Source organism: Rattus norvegicus, chromosome X, assembly GCF_021556685.1.
Source record: "Rattus norvegicus strain SHRSP/BbbUtx chromosome X, alternate assembly SHRSP_T2T, whole genome shotgun sequence".
In the NCBI taxonomy this organism is placed as follows: domain Eukaryota; kingdom Metazoa; phylum Chordata; class Mammalia; order Rodentia; family Muridae; genus Rattus; species Rattus norvegicus.
The window spans coordinates 37,984,776-38,002,043 of record NC_141554.1 but is presented as its reverse complement, the minus strand read 5'-3'; the positions used below and the strand labels follow the sequence as shown (position 1 = coordinate 38,002,043).

Genomic DNA, 17,268 nt, shown 5'->3' with positions numbered 1-17,268 from the left:
AATCAGACTTTGTTGTATACATCCAAAATCAGAAACAAGGCTGTCTTAGGGTTTTACTACTGTGACCAGACACCATGACCAAGGCAACTCTTATGAGGACAACATTTAATTGGGACTGGCTTTTAGGTTCAGAGGTTCAGTCCAGTATCATCAAGGTGGGAGCATGGCAGCATCCAGGCAGGCATGGTGCAGGAGGAGCTGAGAGTTCTACATCTTTATTTGAAGGCAGCTAGTGGAAGACTCACTTCCGGGCAGCTTGGATGAGGGTCTTAAAGTCCACACCCACAGTGACACACCTACTCCAATAGTGCCACTCCCTGGGCCAAGCATGTTCAAACCATCACAAGGGAAAAGAAAAACCTTCACCAATGTTTCTACTAAATCGAGCTTTGTACAAAACAAATAAAAACCAGGTTATATTTTCACCATGGGGCAGTGTTCTCAGGTGGGAAGAGAACCCTACTTGCTAGGCATGAGTACTTGCACAGGACTTTGATGGAAAGTTCCACAGAAAGATCTTGGAGATGTAGGGATCTTGGTGGACAAGCTTGCATTTGCTCTTTCTGCTCTCGAGGGCATCAGTGCACACCTCCCCATTCTGCAGCAACTTAGCTACAATGTTTACCAAAGACTGTACCCTGGGACACAAGATTTTTGTTTTGTGACAGTTGATGAAACACGTGGTTCCTGGTTTTTATTGAATTTGTTGAGGCTGTTGTCTTGTCATTTGTCTTGTTTCGTCAGTTTAGACAGAGTGTCTCTGTTTAGCTCTGGCTGTCCTAGAGCTTGCTTCATAGATTAGGCTAACCTGGAACTCAAGAATCCTTCCTCTAGCACCTGAGTGCTGGGGTTAAAAGTGTGTGCTACCAGGCCTGGCTTAGTCCCTGTTGTTAATCCAACAGCCTGAGCACAGAGAACATGTATGTGTATATCACATGCATGCCCAGTTCCTGTAGAGGGCAGAAGAGAGTGTCAGAGCTCCAGGAAGTGGAATTACAGGTTATAAACTGCCCCCCCGGGGGGCAGGGAATTCAACCCAAGTCCTCTGGAAGAGCAGCCAGTGTTCTTAGTAGCTGAGCCATTTCTTAAGCTGTTCCCCTTTCTCCCACCCTCATCCCTACCCACTACCTTTTTTAAAAGCCGAGTTCTTAACTATCTCAGACTGGCCTCGAATTCCATATAGAGCCAAAAATGACCTTGAACTTATTTTCTGTCTTCATCTGCAAGTGCTGGCATTGTAAGCATTGGCACTGTGCTTGTTTACAGTTTTCTTTTTTCCTTCCTTTCTCCTTTCTTCGTTTCCTTCTTTCTTTTATAGCTTTGTTTCTTTCATCTCCAAATTACAACTGCTAATACACCCAGTTGCTAAACTGTTTCTGCCCCTCTTCACTCCTGTTTGGAATCTTTCAGCCAAAAGCCAACCCCCTATAGGAAATCTCTCTCTCTTATCAAGACACCTAGCAAGCTAGGTACGATGGTGCATGCCATTAGTCCCAGTGCTTGAGAGGCAGAGACAGAAGGATCTTTGTGAGTTCAAGGCCACCCTGATCTATAGAGTGAGTTCCTGGACAGCCAGGGCTACACAGAGAAAGCCTGTCTTGAAAATTCAAAGGACACCAAGCAACAAATGCTTTCTATTGCCCCTTGAGTTTACTTTGTGCAGCCCAGGGCATCAATAACTAGGGAAGTTGACTTTGGAGCTGAATGACATGGAAAACTCACTCTTTGGTCCTTAGTGGTCTGAAATGAATCCCTCAATGGCTAGTCTTTAGATTTCTCATCTGTAAATATCAAAGATGTAAAAATAGTTCCTACTTTAGGAAGCATTTTATTGTGAAGATTGAATAAGATAGCCCCCTGCTATAGGTGCAACATGGTGCTTAGCAATTATATCCCCAAACCTCACCTGTAAAAAACGTCGTTGACATCATACTCACCATCATCATTAGTGGGAAAGTCTCCTGACTCTCCTTCCAAATGTAGATCAGCACCGGTGGAGTCAGTGTCCCAACATATGTATTTCATATCTATGCAAGTATGCTGACCTGGATTTCTTCACTTGTGTGCTTCTTACATTAAACATTTTTGGCTTGTTTGTTTGTTTGCATTTCTTTTCAACTCATCTGGACTCATGTAGTCTCAAATCTGCCTGATACCAAGTATGATGTTAACTCTTAATCCACCTGTTTCTATAGCCTGGGTGCTGGGATTATGGGCATGTGCCAGGTGCCTGGCCCTTGTATAAATCTTAAGGTTTTGTGAGATTTGGCCAAAATAGCCCCAAACTACAAACAGGTCTGGATGGCACTAATGGTCACAGCTTCGTGACTCAGCAGTCATACAGATCCCTGTGACTAGGATTTGTACTTCAAATTGCTGCCATTCTGAGAGCAGCGCTGGAGTGGCTGGAACATGCACCAAGTGTGACTGTTGCTTTAGAACAAAAAGCATGTCTTCCGGGAAGACGTTCCAATTTTTAAAAAAGACACAGATGTAGATCTCATTTTATTATGATTGATAAATGAATGTAAATCTCCTTCAATTGGAGTAAGACATTTATTTTCAAGTTAACTACTGAATTCATTTTCAGAAAACAAGCTTGAATTGCTCAAGTTAATTTCTTTGCAGAAGGAACTCTGAGAGCCAATTCCATTTCTAAACTGAAATTACTGTCATTTGAATTCAATAAAGAAAGATGTCTTCGTAAACTTTGGGGGAAGCAATGCCTAGTTTTAGAATAGAAACTTTATCCTAACACGTGTACAGGATAGCTCTCTGGTGACTTTGAGCCTACTCAGTTCTCCCTCATGACTTACCTATACTTCTTTAGAATAATTGTAAAATCTTCTGGCAAGGCATGGCCTGCACAAAACAGCCTGGACCCTTTTCCTGCCCATCCTGCCCTTCTCTGAATCTCCTATTTTGGATTAGGGAGGAACTGCTCTGGACAACCCAAAGTTCATTCCACTCCATTTAAAGCACAATGACCTTCAAATTTCGCTCAGTAAGTCTCACAGCCCATGAGGTATACAACTTGGACACAGAAATCTTTGGTGGGTTGGGGTGGGGGGTTCCTCAAGTGTGGTAGAAGTAAAGCAGACACAGTCCAGACTTTATCTGCCTCAGGAAGCTTTGAAGAATCAGATCACAAATGATCCAAAGATTCACTTATGCCTTATATCTACTTGTGAGAAAAATATCTGCTTTGACAAACTTCCACATACACATGTTTTGTTTTACCACTTACACGTAGAGGGTAGTGGTTCTGATGCTTTGATCGGAATCTGTATGTGAACACTGAAGGTCCTGTTCTCAAATTAGTTCTTGCTCAATCAATAAAGATGCTAGTGGCCAATGAGCTGCATCCAGTTTTCCTGCAGGTAGGCTAGCAGCTGCAGGAGAGGAGAAGAGATTCACCATGTTTTGGAGGAAGAAAGAACCACCAGCCATGTGAGATCTAGGGTGGAGTGGGCCTGGGATAGCGGGTGGGAGGTTAGAAACATAACTAAACTGAGGGCAGATTTAGGGGCCTGAGCTAAAGTTGAGGGCAGATTTAGGGCGCTCAGCTGGGAGTGAAAAGAAGGGCACAATAGCCAAGGAAGGTTTGAAAGAGCTGGCCATTGAGATAAAGCATATCAAAAAATGTGTTAGTGTGTGTGTGTGTGTGTGTGTGTGTGTGTGTGTGTGTGTGTGTGTGTTTTTCATCTGCAGCTCCAAGGGAACTTGGGAGGAGGTGGTAGTGCAGTCTGTCCTGAGCTTAAAGAGGGGTAGTAGGAAGTACATGCTACCCTTAGATGAGTTGGGAATGTCTGCACAGTGAACCTGGTGGGAGGGCTGGCAGAAGGACTGGAGGAGCTGAGGCAGATCGCAACCCCATAGGAAGAACAACAGCAGCTGGCCAGACCACCCAATGCTTCCATGGACTAGACCACCAACCAAGGAGTGTTCAGGGAGAGATCCATGCCTCCAGACATATAGGTAGCAGAGGGTGGCCTTGTCTGACATCAATAGGAGGAGAGGCCCTTGGTCCTGTGGAGCATAGGGAAATGTTGGAGCTGTGGGGCATGAGGGAGCACCCTCATAGAGGCAAAGGGGAGGGAGGAGAGGGCAGATGTGTGATGGGGGGTTTGTGGAGGGGTAGCCAGGAAGGGGGATATCATTTGAGATGTAAACAAATGGAATGATTAATAAAAAAAAAAACTCTAAGGCATATGATAGCAACCAGAGCACTTGGTCCTAATAAGATCTACATTTTCCTGGGTATAGTGTAACTTGGTAGGGATTAGGGGACATGGTAAAGGATTTGGTGTGCATGCGCATGAGCACACACATACACACAAACACACACACACACACACACATTTTCACTTTTAATTTTTTTTCTGTGCACGTGCATGAGTTTATGTGTAGCATATGTGTGGAGAAGCTCTTGAAGGCCAGAAGAAGGCATTAGATCCCACGGAAACTGGAATTACAGGTGATTGTGTCTGTATTAGTGCTGGAAACTAAACTTGGGTCCTCTGCAAGAACACTGAGTGCTCTTAACTAACACCTCCTTATTCTAACTCTTTTTTATTGGTTATTTTATTTATTGATTTTTTTTCCTGCTTCTATGAGGGTCCTGCCCCACACACCCACCCATTCCTGTCTCACCTCTCTGGCATTCTCCTACACTGGGGCACAAAGCCTTCACAGGACCAAGGGCCTTTCCTTCCAGTGATGCCAGATAAGACCATCCTCTGCTACATATGCAGCTGGAGTCATGGGTCCCTCCATGTGTATTCTTGGTGGGTGGTTTAGTCCCTGGGAGCTCTGGTTGGTTGATATTGTTGTTCTTCCTTTGGGGTTGCAAACCCCTTCAGCTCCTTCAGTCCTTCCCTTAACTCCTCCATTGGAGTTCCCATGCTCAGCCCAATGGTTGGATGCAAGCATCTGTAGTAAGGCTGTGGCAGAGCCTCTCAGGAGACAGCTACACAAGGCTCCTGTCAGCAAGCACTTCTTGGTATCAGCAACAGTGTCTGGGTCTGGTGTTTGTGTATAGGATAGATCCCCGGATGGGGCAGTCTCTGGATGGCCTTTCCTTCAGTCTCTGCTCCACTCTTTGTCCCTGTATTTCCTTTAGACAGAAGCAATGCTGGGTTAAAATTTTTGAGATGGTTGGGTGGCCCCATCCCTCAACTGGGGGCCATGCCTAACCTCTGGATATGGTCTCTACAGGTTCTCTCCTCCATTTGTTGGGTATTTCAGGTAATCTCACCCCCGTTGGGTCCCGAGAGCCTCTTGCTTTCCTGGCATCTGGGACTTTCTAGTGGCTACCCCCAGTTTCCCATCCCCCTTTGCTGCACACTTCTGTTCAATTTCCTGACCCTCTGTACATCTCCCCCCTCTCCCTGCCTCCCCCCACAACTTATTCTTCCCCCCCCCTTTTCCCCTTCCCCTCTTCTATTCCTCCCAAGTTCCTCCCACCCTCTCTACCTTCCATGATTATTTTGTTTCCCCTTCTAAGAAGGACTGAAGCATCCACACTCTGGCCTTCCATCTTGAGCTTCATATGATCTGTGAGTTGTATCCTGGGTATTCCCAGCTTTCCCCCTAATATCTCCTTATCAGTGAGTACATACCATGTGTGGTCTCAGGATGATAACTCTTAAGGTAACTCTTCTTCGTGGTTTAAAGTGAAGACTTGTACTGGCTAGTTTTGTGTCAACTTGACACAAGCTAGAGTCAAAAGAGAGAGGAGGGGTGGGAACCTCAACTGAGAAAATGCCTCCATAAGATCTGGCTGCAGGTAAGTTTGTAGGGTATTTTCTTAGTTAGTGATTGATGGCAGGAGGGCCCAGCTCATGGGTGGTACCAACCCTGGGCTGGTGATCCTGGGTTCTATAAGAAAACAGGCTAAGCAAGCCAAGAGGACTAAGACAGGAAGCACCACCCCTTCATAAACTCTGAATTAGCTCCTGCCTCCAAGTTCCTGCCCTATTTGAGTTTCTGTCCTGACTTCCTTCAATGATGAACAGTGATGTGGAAGTATAAGCCAAATAAACTCTTTCCTCCCCAAGTTGCTTTTGGCCATGGTGTTTCACCCCAGCATAGAGGACATCTCTTCTTTCCTTTAAGGTCATGTTTAGATCTACATATATTGCAATTTTTCTGTCTAATGTTCTTCCTCTCACCTGAAGGTCCTTTCTCCCATAAATTGTATCTTCTGAGAATTGTGTCAGTGTCCTTTTTCTCTAACATCTGCTATTTTATTATTTAATTCTATTTAACAGAAAGAAGGAATGGGTAAATGGAAAGGGGATGAAGAGGGAAGGAAAGATGGATTTGTATCTCTGAGAAATGTTGGGGCATATTTTTGTATGGGGCACTGTGTATTCAAATGCTGATTTCTGTATCCAGAGATCCTGTTGCGGTCTGGACTTTGGTATTCCCATTATTATGAAGCATCTCCTGACTCGGTATTTTGTAAACATTGTACTCCATTGCCTTCTGATTGGTAAAAGTAAAGGGCTGAACAGCCTATAGCTGGGTAGGAGAGGAAAAGGCGTGACTTCCAGGGAGTGGGGGAGAGAAAGACAAGGGCGGTGTGTTTCTCAGGTGTGGACCAAGTGGAGTTGCCATCAGGACAGCACTGAAGAAGGAAGATCCAGGAGAGACTAAGATCTAAGATGACAGATAACAGGTCGCTTGTCTGGGAAATAGGCCAGGTAAGCATTGTTCAGTTAGAATGGCTCAGAATCTGCCTAGCTATGGTGCTTGACGTTTTTAATAAACATAAAGGTGCCTGTGTCATTATTGAGAGCAAGGATGGGCATAGGAAAGCCCTTACTTTTATTCTTTTATTTTATGTATGAGTGCTCTACTGCATATGTATCTGCCTGCCTGAAGAGGGCATCAGATCTCCCTAAAGATGGTTGTGAACCACCATGTTGTGGTTGCTGGGAATTGAACTCAGGACCTCTGGAAGAGCAGCCAGGGCTCTTAGCCGATGATCCATCTCTCCAGCCCCCAAGTCAGTTATTCTTTACATTGGTTCTTGTTCTAATCTGGAAGAGTTGCTGCAAGGTGTGTAAGAGGCTAGGAGAGGTAGGAGAGGAGCTCATGTACCCTGAAAAATGAATATTTTGTGTTTGCTCTTAGCAAAACACAGAGTTCAAAGTACATAAAGTTAATTAACAGAATTAATTTTTAAGATGTTTATTTTTGTGGTAATGGAAATTGGCCTTGTACATGCTAGGCACAACACTCTACAACTAACCACCCCCCCCTCTCTCTCTCTCTCTCTGTGTGTGTGTGTGTGTGTGTGTGTGTGTGTGTGCATGTGTCTGTCTGTCTGCCTGTCTTATCTGTCTCTCTCTGCCTCTCTCTAGGGTATGTGTGTGTGTGTGTGTGTGTGTGTGTGTGTGTGTGTGTGTGTGTGTGTGTGTGTTAATGTGAGTTCCAGGGATTGGAATTCATGTTAGACCTACACAGTTTTAACAACTAATCTATCTCCCTGTACCTTCTCCCTGTTTTAGTTTCGTTTCTGTTTGCGGCAATAAAATACCCTGGCAGAACTATCTTAAAGGGGAAAGGGTCTATTTTAGTTCACAATTCCAGGTTACAGTCTATCATTGTGGGGAAGTCAAGGTGGCAGGAACTTGAAATAGCCACAGTCAAGAGCAGAGAGAATGCATGCATTCTTGTTAATGCTCAGCTTGCTCTCTACGGTTATACAATCCAGAACTTCCTTGCCTAGGGAATGGTGCCACCCAAGTGAGCTAGGTTTCCCCACATCAAGTAACAAGATAACCCTTCAAAGACATATACGCAGGCTAATTTGCTCTACATAATTCCTCATTAAAACTCTCTTTCCAGGAAACTCTAAGTTGTGTCAAGTTGACCATTAGAACTAACCATCACACCCCCATTTAATCACTTTAAACTAATAGATTATTTCTCCAAGGTGAAATGAGCCAATTCAAGCCAGATTAGATTATATTAAAGGCAGGTTTATTCGGAAGCTGCTCTCTGGTGAGTTTACTGGTCCCAAGGACTGAGGCCAGGGGAGTCGCCATGGGGATGGGGTGGAGGTAGGGGAGAGAGAGAGAGAGAAAGAGAGAGAGAGAGAGAGAGAGAGAGAGAGAGAGAGAGAGAGAGAGAGAACAAGCATAATGTCTGGATTATGTAGGGAGGAGCCTCTGGGGGAAGGGCAGCCCAGCCCCTGGGCTGGAAAGTTCAGGAGTTGGAGATAGGGTAAGCCAGGTAGGAACTAAGGTGCTAAGGTGTGCTGGGAGAACCTAGAGGCCAGGTCTGCTTTGATATGTAAAATATGCACCTCAGTCTCTTGTCCTGGTGTCTGAAATCAAACATAAGCATCTTTTGCTGGTTCTAAGACATACGTGTAAAAATATGCTTCCACCTTTTGTTTAGAGAAGATATATCCCCAAGATCTGCATGTTTATCTCCAAACTTACCTTTCTTTAAAACTGAATTTGTTTTTTATCTCTGTGGTAAAATACATGTAAAATTTTACCATTTTAACCATTTTTAATATTAGTCATCCTAAGTCTCTCTAAGTTCAATAATGCTAGATATACTCATATTCCACAAGTCTTTCGAACATTTTCATCCTGTAACACTAACACTATTTGTGTTAGACTTTGTGTCACTATAACAAATAGTTGAAAAAAGAGGAACAGTTTGAAGAAGGAAATGTTCATTTTGGACTAACAATTTAAAAGTTTTGTATATGGAAGTTAAGGGGAACACTGAGACAGATTGTTGGAGTTAAGAAATGTATTCGAAGTCATTAATTCCATGGACAGACACAAACAGTCACATGGCTGTGGCTCAGGATTTCTGGCCCCAACACCACAGATAGACTCTGGACGTGATGGAGACTCTGAAGAGAAACTGGGTCAAGACAGGAGTCAGGGTTCCTTCTTACAGTTTTCTGAGGAAATAGAAAAGATGTAGGGCATGAGCCTTCAACCAGACTTTCTGATCCCCAGAAGATGGCAGGAAAGGGATGAGGAGGGTGGTGTGTACCACTGGTAGCCATCCATATCCCTTTGATGTATCTGAGCCTGAAAACTCCCCAAGTGAGAAATTAAGACACTTGGGAGTCTGTTAGCTAGATATTCACAGAATTGACTATCTCAATAGGTTGCCTGTTTGTATCGGTGGCGCTGGGAAGATGAGGATGACTATTACAAGTATTGTGGTCTAGCCAGAAATCTGGTCTGAGTCTAATAGGTTTTCGTCCATGGTAGCTGGTTCTATGTGTCTGGACCTCAAGTGAAGTAGTACATCATCAGAGAGGAGGTTGGCGGAGTAAAACTCTTCCTATAAACAACCAGGAAACAGAACAGGAACAGAACCCAACCATGATAGAACAAAATGCCCAAAGACACATTCTCAAAGTTCTACTTCCTCCAGCCAGGCCACACCTTCTACACTTCTACTCCATCTCAATAATCTATTCAAATTGTGAGTCCATCATTAGATTAAACTATTGATCACACTAGATGGTTAATGATCTAGTCATCTCTGGAAACTTTCATGGGTTCTCAGTATAAACTCCTGTGAGCCTCTGAACCAAAACAAGTTGACAAGATTAACCATTGTATCACTACACACAATTCTCCTTCCACCCCTCTTTAACCCTTAGCAACTGTCTAATTTCTATCCCCATGGTTTTAATGGCTTTAGACACATTGTAGGAATGGAATCGTATATTGTGTGTCCTGGAACTGGCTTATTTTACTTAGCAGAATGGCTGCTACCTTCATCCATATCGAACATGCAGCAGGGTTTTCTTCTTCAAAGCTAATCTTCCACTGTATCACATTCCCTTTATTAATTTATCTGCCCTTGGCCATTTACGTTGCTTCCACCTCTTGAGTATTGGAAATAATGCCATGAGAAAGAGTGAGCAAGTTATCTCTCTGAGATCCTGCTTTGGATTCTTCTGATTCTCTACCCAGAGGTGGGATTTCTGGATGATATCGTAAATCTGCTTTTAGTGGATGTACCTTGACACTTCTTGGCATCCTCACATCATTGTATTCTATTTTTTTCTTGTCTGGTAGTGATATCATGATGGTCATGCTGTGATAGCTCATTGTTGCTTTGCTGTACATTGTCCTGATACTTAGCATCGTTGAGTAGATTTTTGTGTGTTTATTGGCCCCCTGTGTATCTGCTTTGGAGAACTGTCTGTTCAAGTCCTTGCCTCATTTTAAAATTGGGCTATTGGGGGTTTTTATTCCTCAGTTATTGAAGTTCTTTAGTGTGTTATGGATATTAAGCTCTTATCATACATGTGATTTGTGATTATCTGTTCCCATTTTATAGTTTTTACACTTTGCTGGTTGCTTCTTGTGATGAGAATTTATAAGCTTATATTACTTCAATCTTGTTTTGTAGGCTAAATAAAATACTTCTTATATTTGAAGCACAAGTTTGGAGACAACAAGAAACATTCTAAGATATCTACAAGAAGCACAACAGTGTTGTGGATTCTTCAAAATAATCATCTAGGTTTCACAGTGACGAATTTCTCTCTGTGTTCATATAACAAGTCTTCTAAAACGCTGTATAAATCAGGAGGTTGAAATCAGGCACCTGTCTTATAAAGAACTTCAGCAGCATGTCTTTTCTGCCTCCCACACACCTTGGCTAATAAGTAAATAAAATCAATTTTATAAAATATTAAAGGGTAATGAAAAGATGGCTCATAAGTTTAGAGAACTTGATACTCTTGAAGAGAAACCCACAAGACAGCTAATAACCATCTGTATTATAACTCCAGTTACAGGCGATCCAACACCCTCTTCTGGCCTCATTGGGCACCTAGCTGTATGTGGTGTACAGACATACATGCAGGCAAAATACCCATCTACATAAAGGAAAGATATTATTGAAATGCCTTTGTACTCTATGTAACTGTATGAACAATGCAAACTAATGTTACAAATGACTGAATACTAGATGATTAGTTTTTGAGGTGTATTTCTGTAAATCCAGCATGAAATATTGCTGTATTCTAGCATTTCAATCATTAGAACATTCTGTATATGCCTTGTCCTGCCTAGTTTTGCGTCACCTTGACACAAGCTCGAGTCGTCTGAAAGGAAGGAAACTCAATTGACAAAATGCCTCCATAAGATCCAGCTGTCATACATTTCTTAATTAGTGATCAATAGGGGAGGGCCCAGTCCCTTGTGGGTGATGCTACCAGTGGGCACGTGGTCCTGAGTTCTATTTAAAAAAAAAAAAAGCAGCTGAGCAAGCCATACGGGACAAGGCAGTAATCAGCCCCCTCCGTGGTCTCTGCATCAGCCCCTGCCTCCAGGTTCCTGCCCTGCTTGAGTTCCTGTCCTGACTTCCTTGGTGATGAACAGGGCTATGGAAGAATAAACCAAGCAACGCTCTTTCTCCCCAGGTTTCTTTGATCATGATGCTTCCTCACAGCAATAGTAACCCTAAGACATGCTTTCTATATGACCCAGGCTCCAGGGTAAAACAGCTGACTTTCAAAAATGCAAAAGAAATTCTAGATACAATAAGTCCTTGTTTGCTTGTGATTACAAAATATATCTTTTTTATTCTTTTAAAGTTTTATTTATTATTGTGTGCATTTATAATGTGTATGGTGTTGTGTGTAAGCAATAAAACATGCTTGGTCAGACAGCAATTTTGTGGGGTTAGTTTTTTTTTTCTTCCACCTTTACGAGAGCTCTGGGGATCAAGCTTAGATCACTAGGTTTACATGACAAGTGTCTTTACCCACTGAGCTAGCCCATGATTACAAAAAGTATTTTCTATATACTGAATCGATAATAATTAGGCATATCATATGCTAGTAATAACAACTAAAGATTATTAGTACAGACATACTCACTGAGAAATCTAAATCCAAAAACTCACAGCCAAGTTTTCAAACAAAATGTACCTCAAACTATGACCAATGTTCAGCTAGGGCTTGCCAGGCTGGGCCCATACAAATGTTTTCTGAGAAGCCTAGGCTTTGTGTGGCCAGTAGCAATACCATTGGGAGCTGTTAGCATCTTGACTATAATCCCTACTTATAATTCTATACAACTATAGACACTAGAAGACAGAGAAAGCTGAGTGGAGTGGCGCGCACTTGTAATCCTAGTAGTTGGGAGGTGGAGGCCGGAGAATCTGAAGTTTCAGACCAGCTTCTGCTACATAGCACATTCTAGTACAATCTGAGCTAAAGGATCCCTTGTTTCCCAAATAAAAATGATAGCCAAATGTGTCAAGTATACTAGTAGAGTGTGGGACCTGGTACCTGTACTCCTCATGCTGGGGAGACTGAAGCACAAGGATTACTATGAGTTCCAGGCCAGCCTGGACTACAGAGTGGGACACTGTCTCAGAACTCACTCTCTCTCTCTCTCTCTCTCTCTCTCTCTCTCTCTCTCTCTCTCTCATACACACACACACACACACACACACACACACACACAGACACACAATGTCAGGTATAAAAACACAACACAATTACCAACAGGTTGCTATAAGCACACCTTGCATGATCTGTTAATATTCCAATGACAGTATCATAAGTCAAAGAGCAAATATATTTGATAAGACAAATGAAAGCTGGCTGTGGTGGCACAAGCCTTTAATCCCAGCACTTAGGAGGCAAAGACAGACAGACCTCTGTGAGTTCAAGTCTGGACTGGTTTGCATAGTGATTTCCAGGATAGTCAGGGCTAAATAGTATGACCTTATCTTTAAAAAACAAAAAAAAAAAACAAAAAAAAGACACAAATTAAAACCAGTAAGTGTATGCCTAACCTTTGAAAGCCATTCGCCTCCTAAGAGTGGGACTAACACTGAAAGATGAGACAATTTACAGTTTGAGCAAAAGGGAGTTATTGTTAAGTAAAATTCCCAAGAACCTCTCCTTGTGGGTTAAGATCCTGAATTAGGCCCAAACAGAAAAATCAAGATCAGACACTCACACTAAGCTTCCATTTAACCAAGGGGAAACTAAACTGTTCATCTGACTTTCTGAGAAATAGATTCAAGAGATTTAACTGTTAATGAAGATTCCTCTGCCTTAATCCTGTCATGAGAAAGGGTGACCTTAGGTAATTTGATGTTGTTTTGTTACAGGTTTTTGTTTTTCTTGTTTTGTCTCTTTGTCTTTGCTTTATAAGAAGAGGAATTTTGAAATGTTTTTACAAAAAATTAGAAGAAAAAAAACCAGAAATGTATACATATAAGTATTATTAAATGCCGTTTTAAAATCATCTAGTTGAAATTTTAAGCTAATATGCATTAAAACAAGATGCTGCCTAAATATGCTGTCTTAGGGGGAGACTTCGCTGGCAGTCGGCTCGGGCTTCACTTGTATATTGAGCACATAGTCATGGCGGAAGGATGAACGGACAGTGCGATTCATCAGAGGTTGAAGTGGGCGGAAGTTGTCCACCATTCTTTTCTCTTTCTCTCCCTCAGATGTGAAAAGCAGGGTCCGAAACTGTTCAAGCTGCAAACAGAAAACATTACAAATATCAATCAAAACCAAGCTTTAGTATAGGGATAAAATTTCATTTTGTTTGTCGTGAGTCTCACTGTGTGACCCTTAGATCTCAATATTTAGACCAGGTTGGCTTCCAACTCCTGGCGATCCACCTGCTTCTCTTTCCTAAATAATGGAGTTACAGACAAGCACCACACCACACCTATTTGCTTTCATTTATATAATTCTACAATACTTCGTCTCAAATTGGATTCAGAAAGAGAACTTATTTCTGAGAGAGGCGTCTTTACCCCCTTGATAAGGGCTTAAATGCTTATGTTGTTGGCATGGTTGTGTGACAGCAGCAGGAAGTAGTGAAAAGGCCAAGCTTTTGGAATCTGAAGATTAGGGACAAAGGCCCTTGTCCCCACATATTAGCTGTTTGCCAAAGGTGAGTTACACCATCTCCTTGATTCTGAGGTATGTCAGTAGAGAGAAAAGACTAGAAAAATGCTATGTACAAAATGATTCCACTCTGTCATAAGATTATATATTACAAAATCAGAAGGATTTGCCCAAATAGTTAATAATGTTGAGTGATAAAATGACCCCAGTGATTAAGATTATAAATGTAAGATAACATTTTAATTGTTTCATTAGCATATATGAATTGTATACTATAATGGGTTTCACTATGAAATCTTCTTTTTTTTAAAGATACCATGACTGTGGCAATTCTTCTTTTAAAGAGATATATATGGTGTGTGAGTGAGTGTGTGTGTGTGTGTGTGTGTGTGTGTGTGTGTGTGTGTACACTGTAGCTGTCTTCAGACACACCAGAAGAGGGCATCGAATCCCATTACAGATGGTTGTGAGCCACTATGTGGTTGCTCAGGACCTTTGAAAGAGCAGTCAGTTTGGGGTTGGGGATTTAGCTCAGTGGTAGAGTGCTTGCCTAAGCAAGCACAAGGCCCTGGGTTCGGTCCCCAGCTCTGAAAAAAAAAAAAGAAAGAAAGAAGGAGCAGTCAGTGTTCTTAACCACTGAGCCATCTCTCCAGTCTATAAAATTTTCTTACAAATAATATATTTGATCCTATTCATTGCTGCCCCCATCCCCATTATCTTCTACTTCTACTCCTGCAGATCCTTTTTAAAATAAAGGACTAGCCCACACCTATCAAAACCAAAAAGGATACGGCCTCTGGGTTCCCGTAGAGGAGGGCCCAGGAGCAGCAGGTCCGCTGCATCTGAGACACCACTGGAACCTGAAGGGACCGACCGGATAAACAGTTCTCTGCACCCAAATCCCATGGGAGGGAGAGCTAAACCTTCAGAGAGGCAAACACGCCTGGGAAACCAGAAGAGACTGCACTCTGCACACATCTCTGACTCCAGAGGAAAACACCAAACACCATCTGGAACCCTAGTGCACGGAAGCTCCCGGAAAGGGCAGCGCAGATCTTCCTGGTTGCTGCCACCGGGGAGAGCTCATAAGCAACACCCCACAAGCAAACTTGAGCCTCGAGACCACAGGTAAGACAAACCTTCCTACTCCAAGCAACCTGCCTAGTGAACTCAGGACACAGGCCCACAGGAACAGCTGAAGACCTGTAGATAGGAAAAACTACACGCCCGAAAGCAGAACACTCTGTCCCCATAACTGGCTGAAAGAAAACAGGAAAACATGTCTACAGCACCCCTGACACACAGGCTTATAGGACAGTCTAGCCACTGTCAGAAATAGAAGAACAAAGTAACACTAGAGATAATCTGGTGGCGGGAGGCAAACACAGGAATCCAAGCAACAGAAAACAAGACTGGATGGCATCATCGGAGCCTAATTCTCCCACCAAAGCAAACACGGAATATCCAAACACACCAGAAAAGCAAGATCTAGTTTCAAAATCATATTTGATCATGATGCTGGAGGACTTCAAGAAAGACGTGAAGAACTCCCTTAGAGAAACACAGGAAAACATAAATAAACAAGTAGAAGCCTACAGAGAGGAATCTCAAAAATCCCTGAAAGAATTCCAGGAAAACACAATCAAACAGTTGAAGGAATTAAAAATGGAAATAGAGGCAATCAAGAAAGAACACATGGAAACAACCCTGGATATAGAAAACCAAAAGAAGAGACAAGGAGCTGTAGATACAAGCTTCACCAACAGAACACACGAGATGGAAGAGAGAATCTCAGGAGCAGAAGATTCCATAGAAATCATTGACTCAACTGTCAAAGATAATGTAAAGCAGAAAAAGCTGCTGGTCCAAAACATACAGGAAATCCAGAATTCAATGAGAAGATCAAACCTAAGGATAATAGGTATAGAAGAGAGTGAAGACTCCCAGCTCAAAGGACCAGTAAATATCTTCAACAAAATCATAGAAGAAAACTTCCTTAACCTAAAGAAAGAGATACCCATAGGCATACAAGAAGCCTACAGAACTCCAAATAGATTGGACCAGAAAAGAAACACCTCGCCTCACATAATAGTAAAAACACCAAACGCACAAAATAAAGAAAGAATATTAAAAGCAATAAGGGAAAAAGGTCAAGTAACATATAAAGTCAGACCTATCAGAATCACACCAGACTTTTCGCCAGAAACTATGAAGGCCAGAAGATCCTGGACAGATGTCATACAGACCCTAAGAGAACACAACTGCCAGCCCAGGTTACTGTATCCTGCAAAACTCTCAATTGACATAGATGGAGAAACCAAGATATTCCATGACAAAACCAAATTTACACAATATCTTTCTACAAATCCAGCACTACAAAGGATAATAAAGGGTAAAGCCCAACATAAGGAGGCAAGCTATACCCTAGAAGAAGCAAGAAAGTAATTGTCTTGGCAACAAAACAAAGAGAAGAAAAGCACACAAACATAACCTCACATCCAACTATGAATATAACAGGAAGCAATAATCACTATTCCTTAATATCTCTCAACATAAATGGACTCAACTCCCCAATAAAAAGACATAGATTAACAAACTGGATACGCAACGAGGACCCTGCATTCTGCTGCCTACAGGAAACACACCTCAGAGACAAAGACAGACACTACCTCAGAGTGAAAGGCTGGAAAACAACTTTCCAAGCAAATGGTCAGAAGAAGCAAGTTGGAGTAGCCATTCTAATATCAAATAAAATCAATTTTCAACTAAAAGTCATCAAAAAAGATAAGGAAGTACACTTCATATTCATCAAAGGAAAAATCCACCAAGATGAACTCTTAATCCTAAATATCTATGCCCCAAATACAAGGGCATCTACATACATAAAAGAAACCTTACTAAAGCTCAAAGCACACATTGTACCTCACACAATAATAGTAGGAGATTTCAACACCCCACTCTCATCAATGGACAGATCATGGAAACAGAAATTAAACAGAGACGTAGACAGACTAAGAGAAGTCATGAGCCAAATGGACTTAACAGATATTTATAGAACATTCTATCCTAAAGCAAAAGGATATACCTTCTTCTCAGGTCATCATGATACTTTCTCCAAAATTGACCATATAATTGGTCAAAAAACGGGCCTCAACAGGTACAGAAAGACAGGAATAATCCCATGCATGCTATCAGACCACCACAACCTAAAGCTGGTCTTCAATAACAATAAGGGAAGAACGCCCACATATATGTGGAAGTTGAACAATGCTCTAGTCAACGATAATGTGGTCAAGGAAGAAATGAAGAAAGAAATTAAAGACTTTTTAGAATTTAATGAAAATGAAGGTACAACATACCCAAACTTATGGGACACAATG

At 42.1% G+C, this 17,268-nt stretch overlaps 1 protein-coding gene across 4 annotated transcripts in view; it reads right to left on the bottom strand.

The window, feature by feature from the left end:
- Nucleotides 1–11,564: 11,564 nt before the first annotated feature.
- Nucleotides 11,565–17,268, bottom strand: part of Ca5b (carbonic anhydrase 5B) — a 60,018-nt gene continuing 54,314 nt past the window's right edge. For 3 of the 4 annotated variants that reach the window (NM_001005551.3, NM_001434027.1, NM_001434028.1), the window contains one exon: nucleotides 11,565–13,510. In NM_001005551.3, the coding sequence (NP_001005551.1) occupies nucleotides 13,331–13,510 (180 nt within the window). In that variant the 3' untranslated portion in view covers nucleotides 11,565–13,330. The remainder of the gene's footprint in view (nucleotides 13,511–17,268) is intronic. The other variant, XM_087599592.1, reaches the window with a different exon arrangement.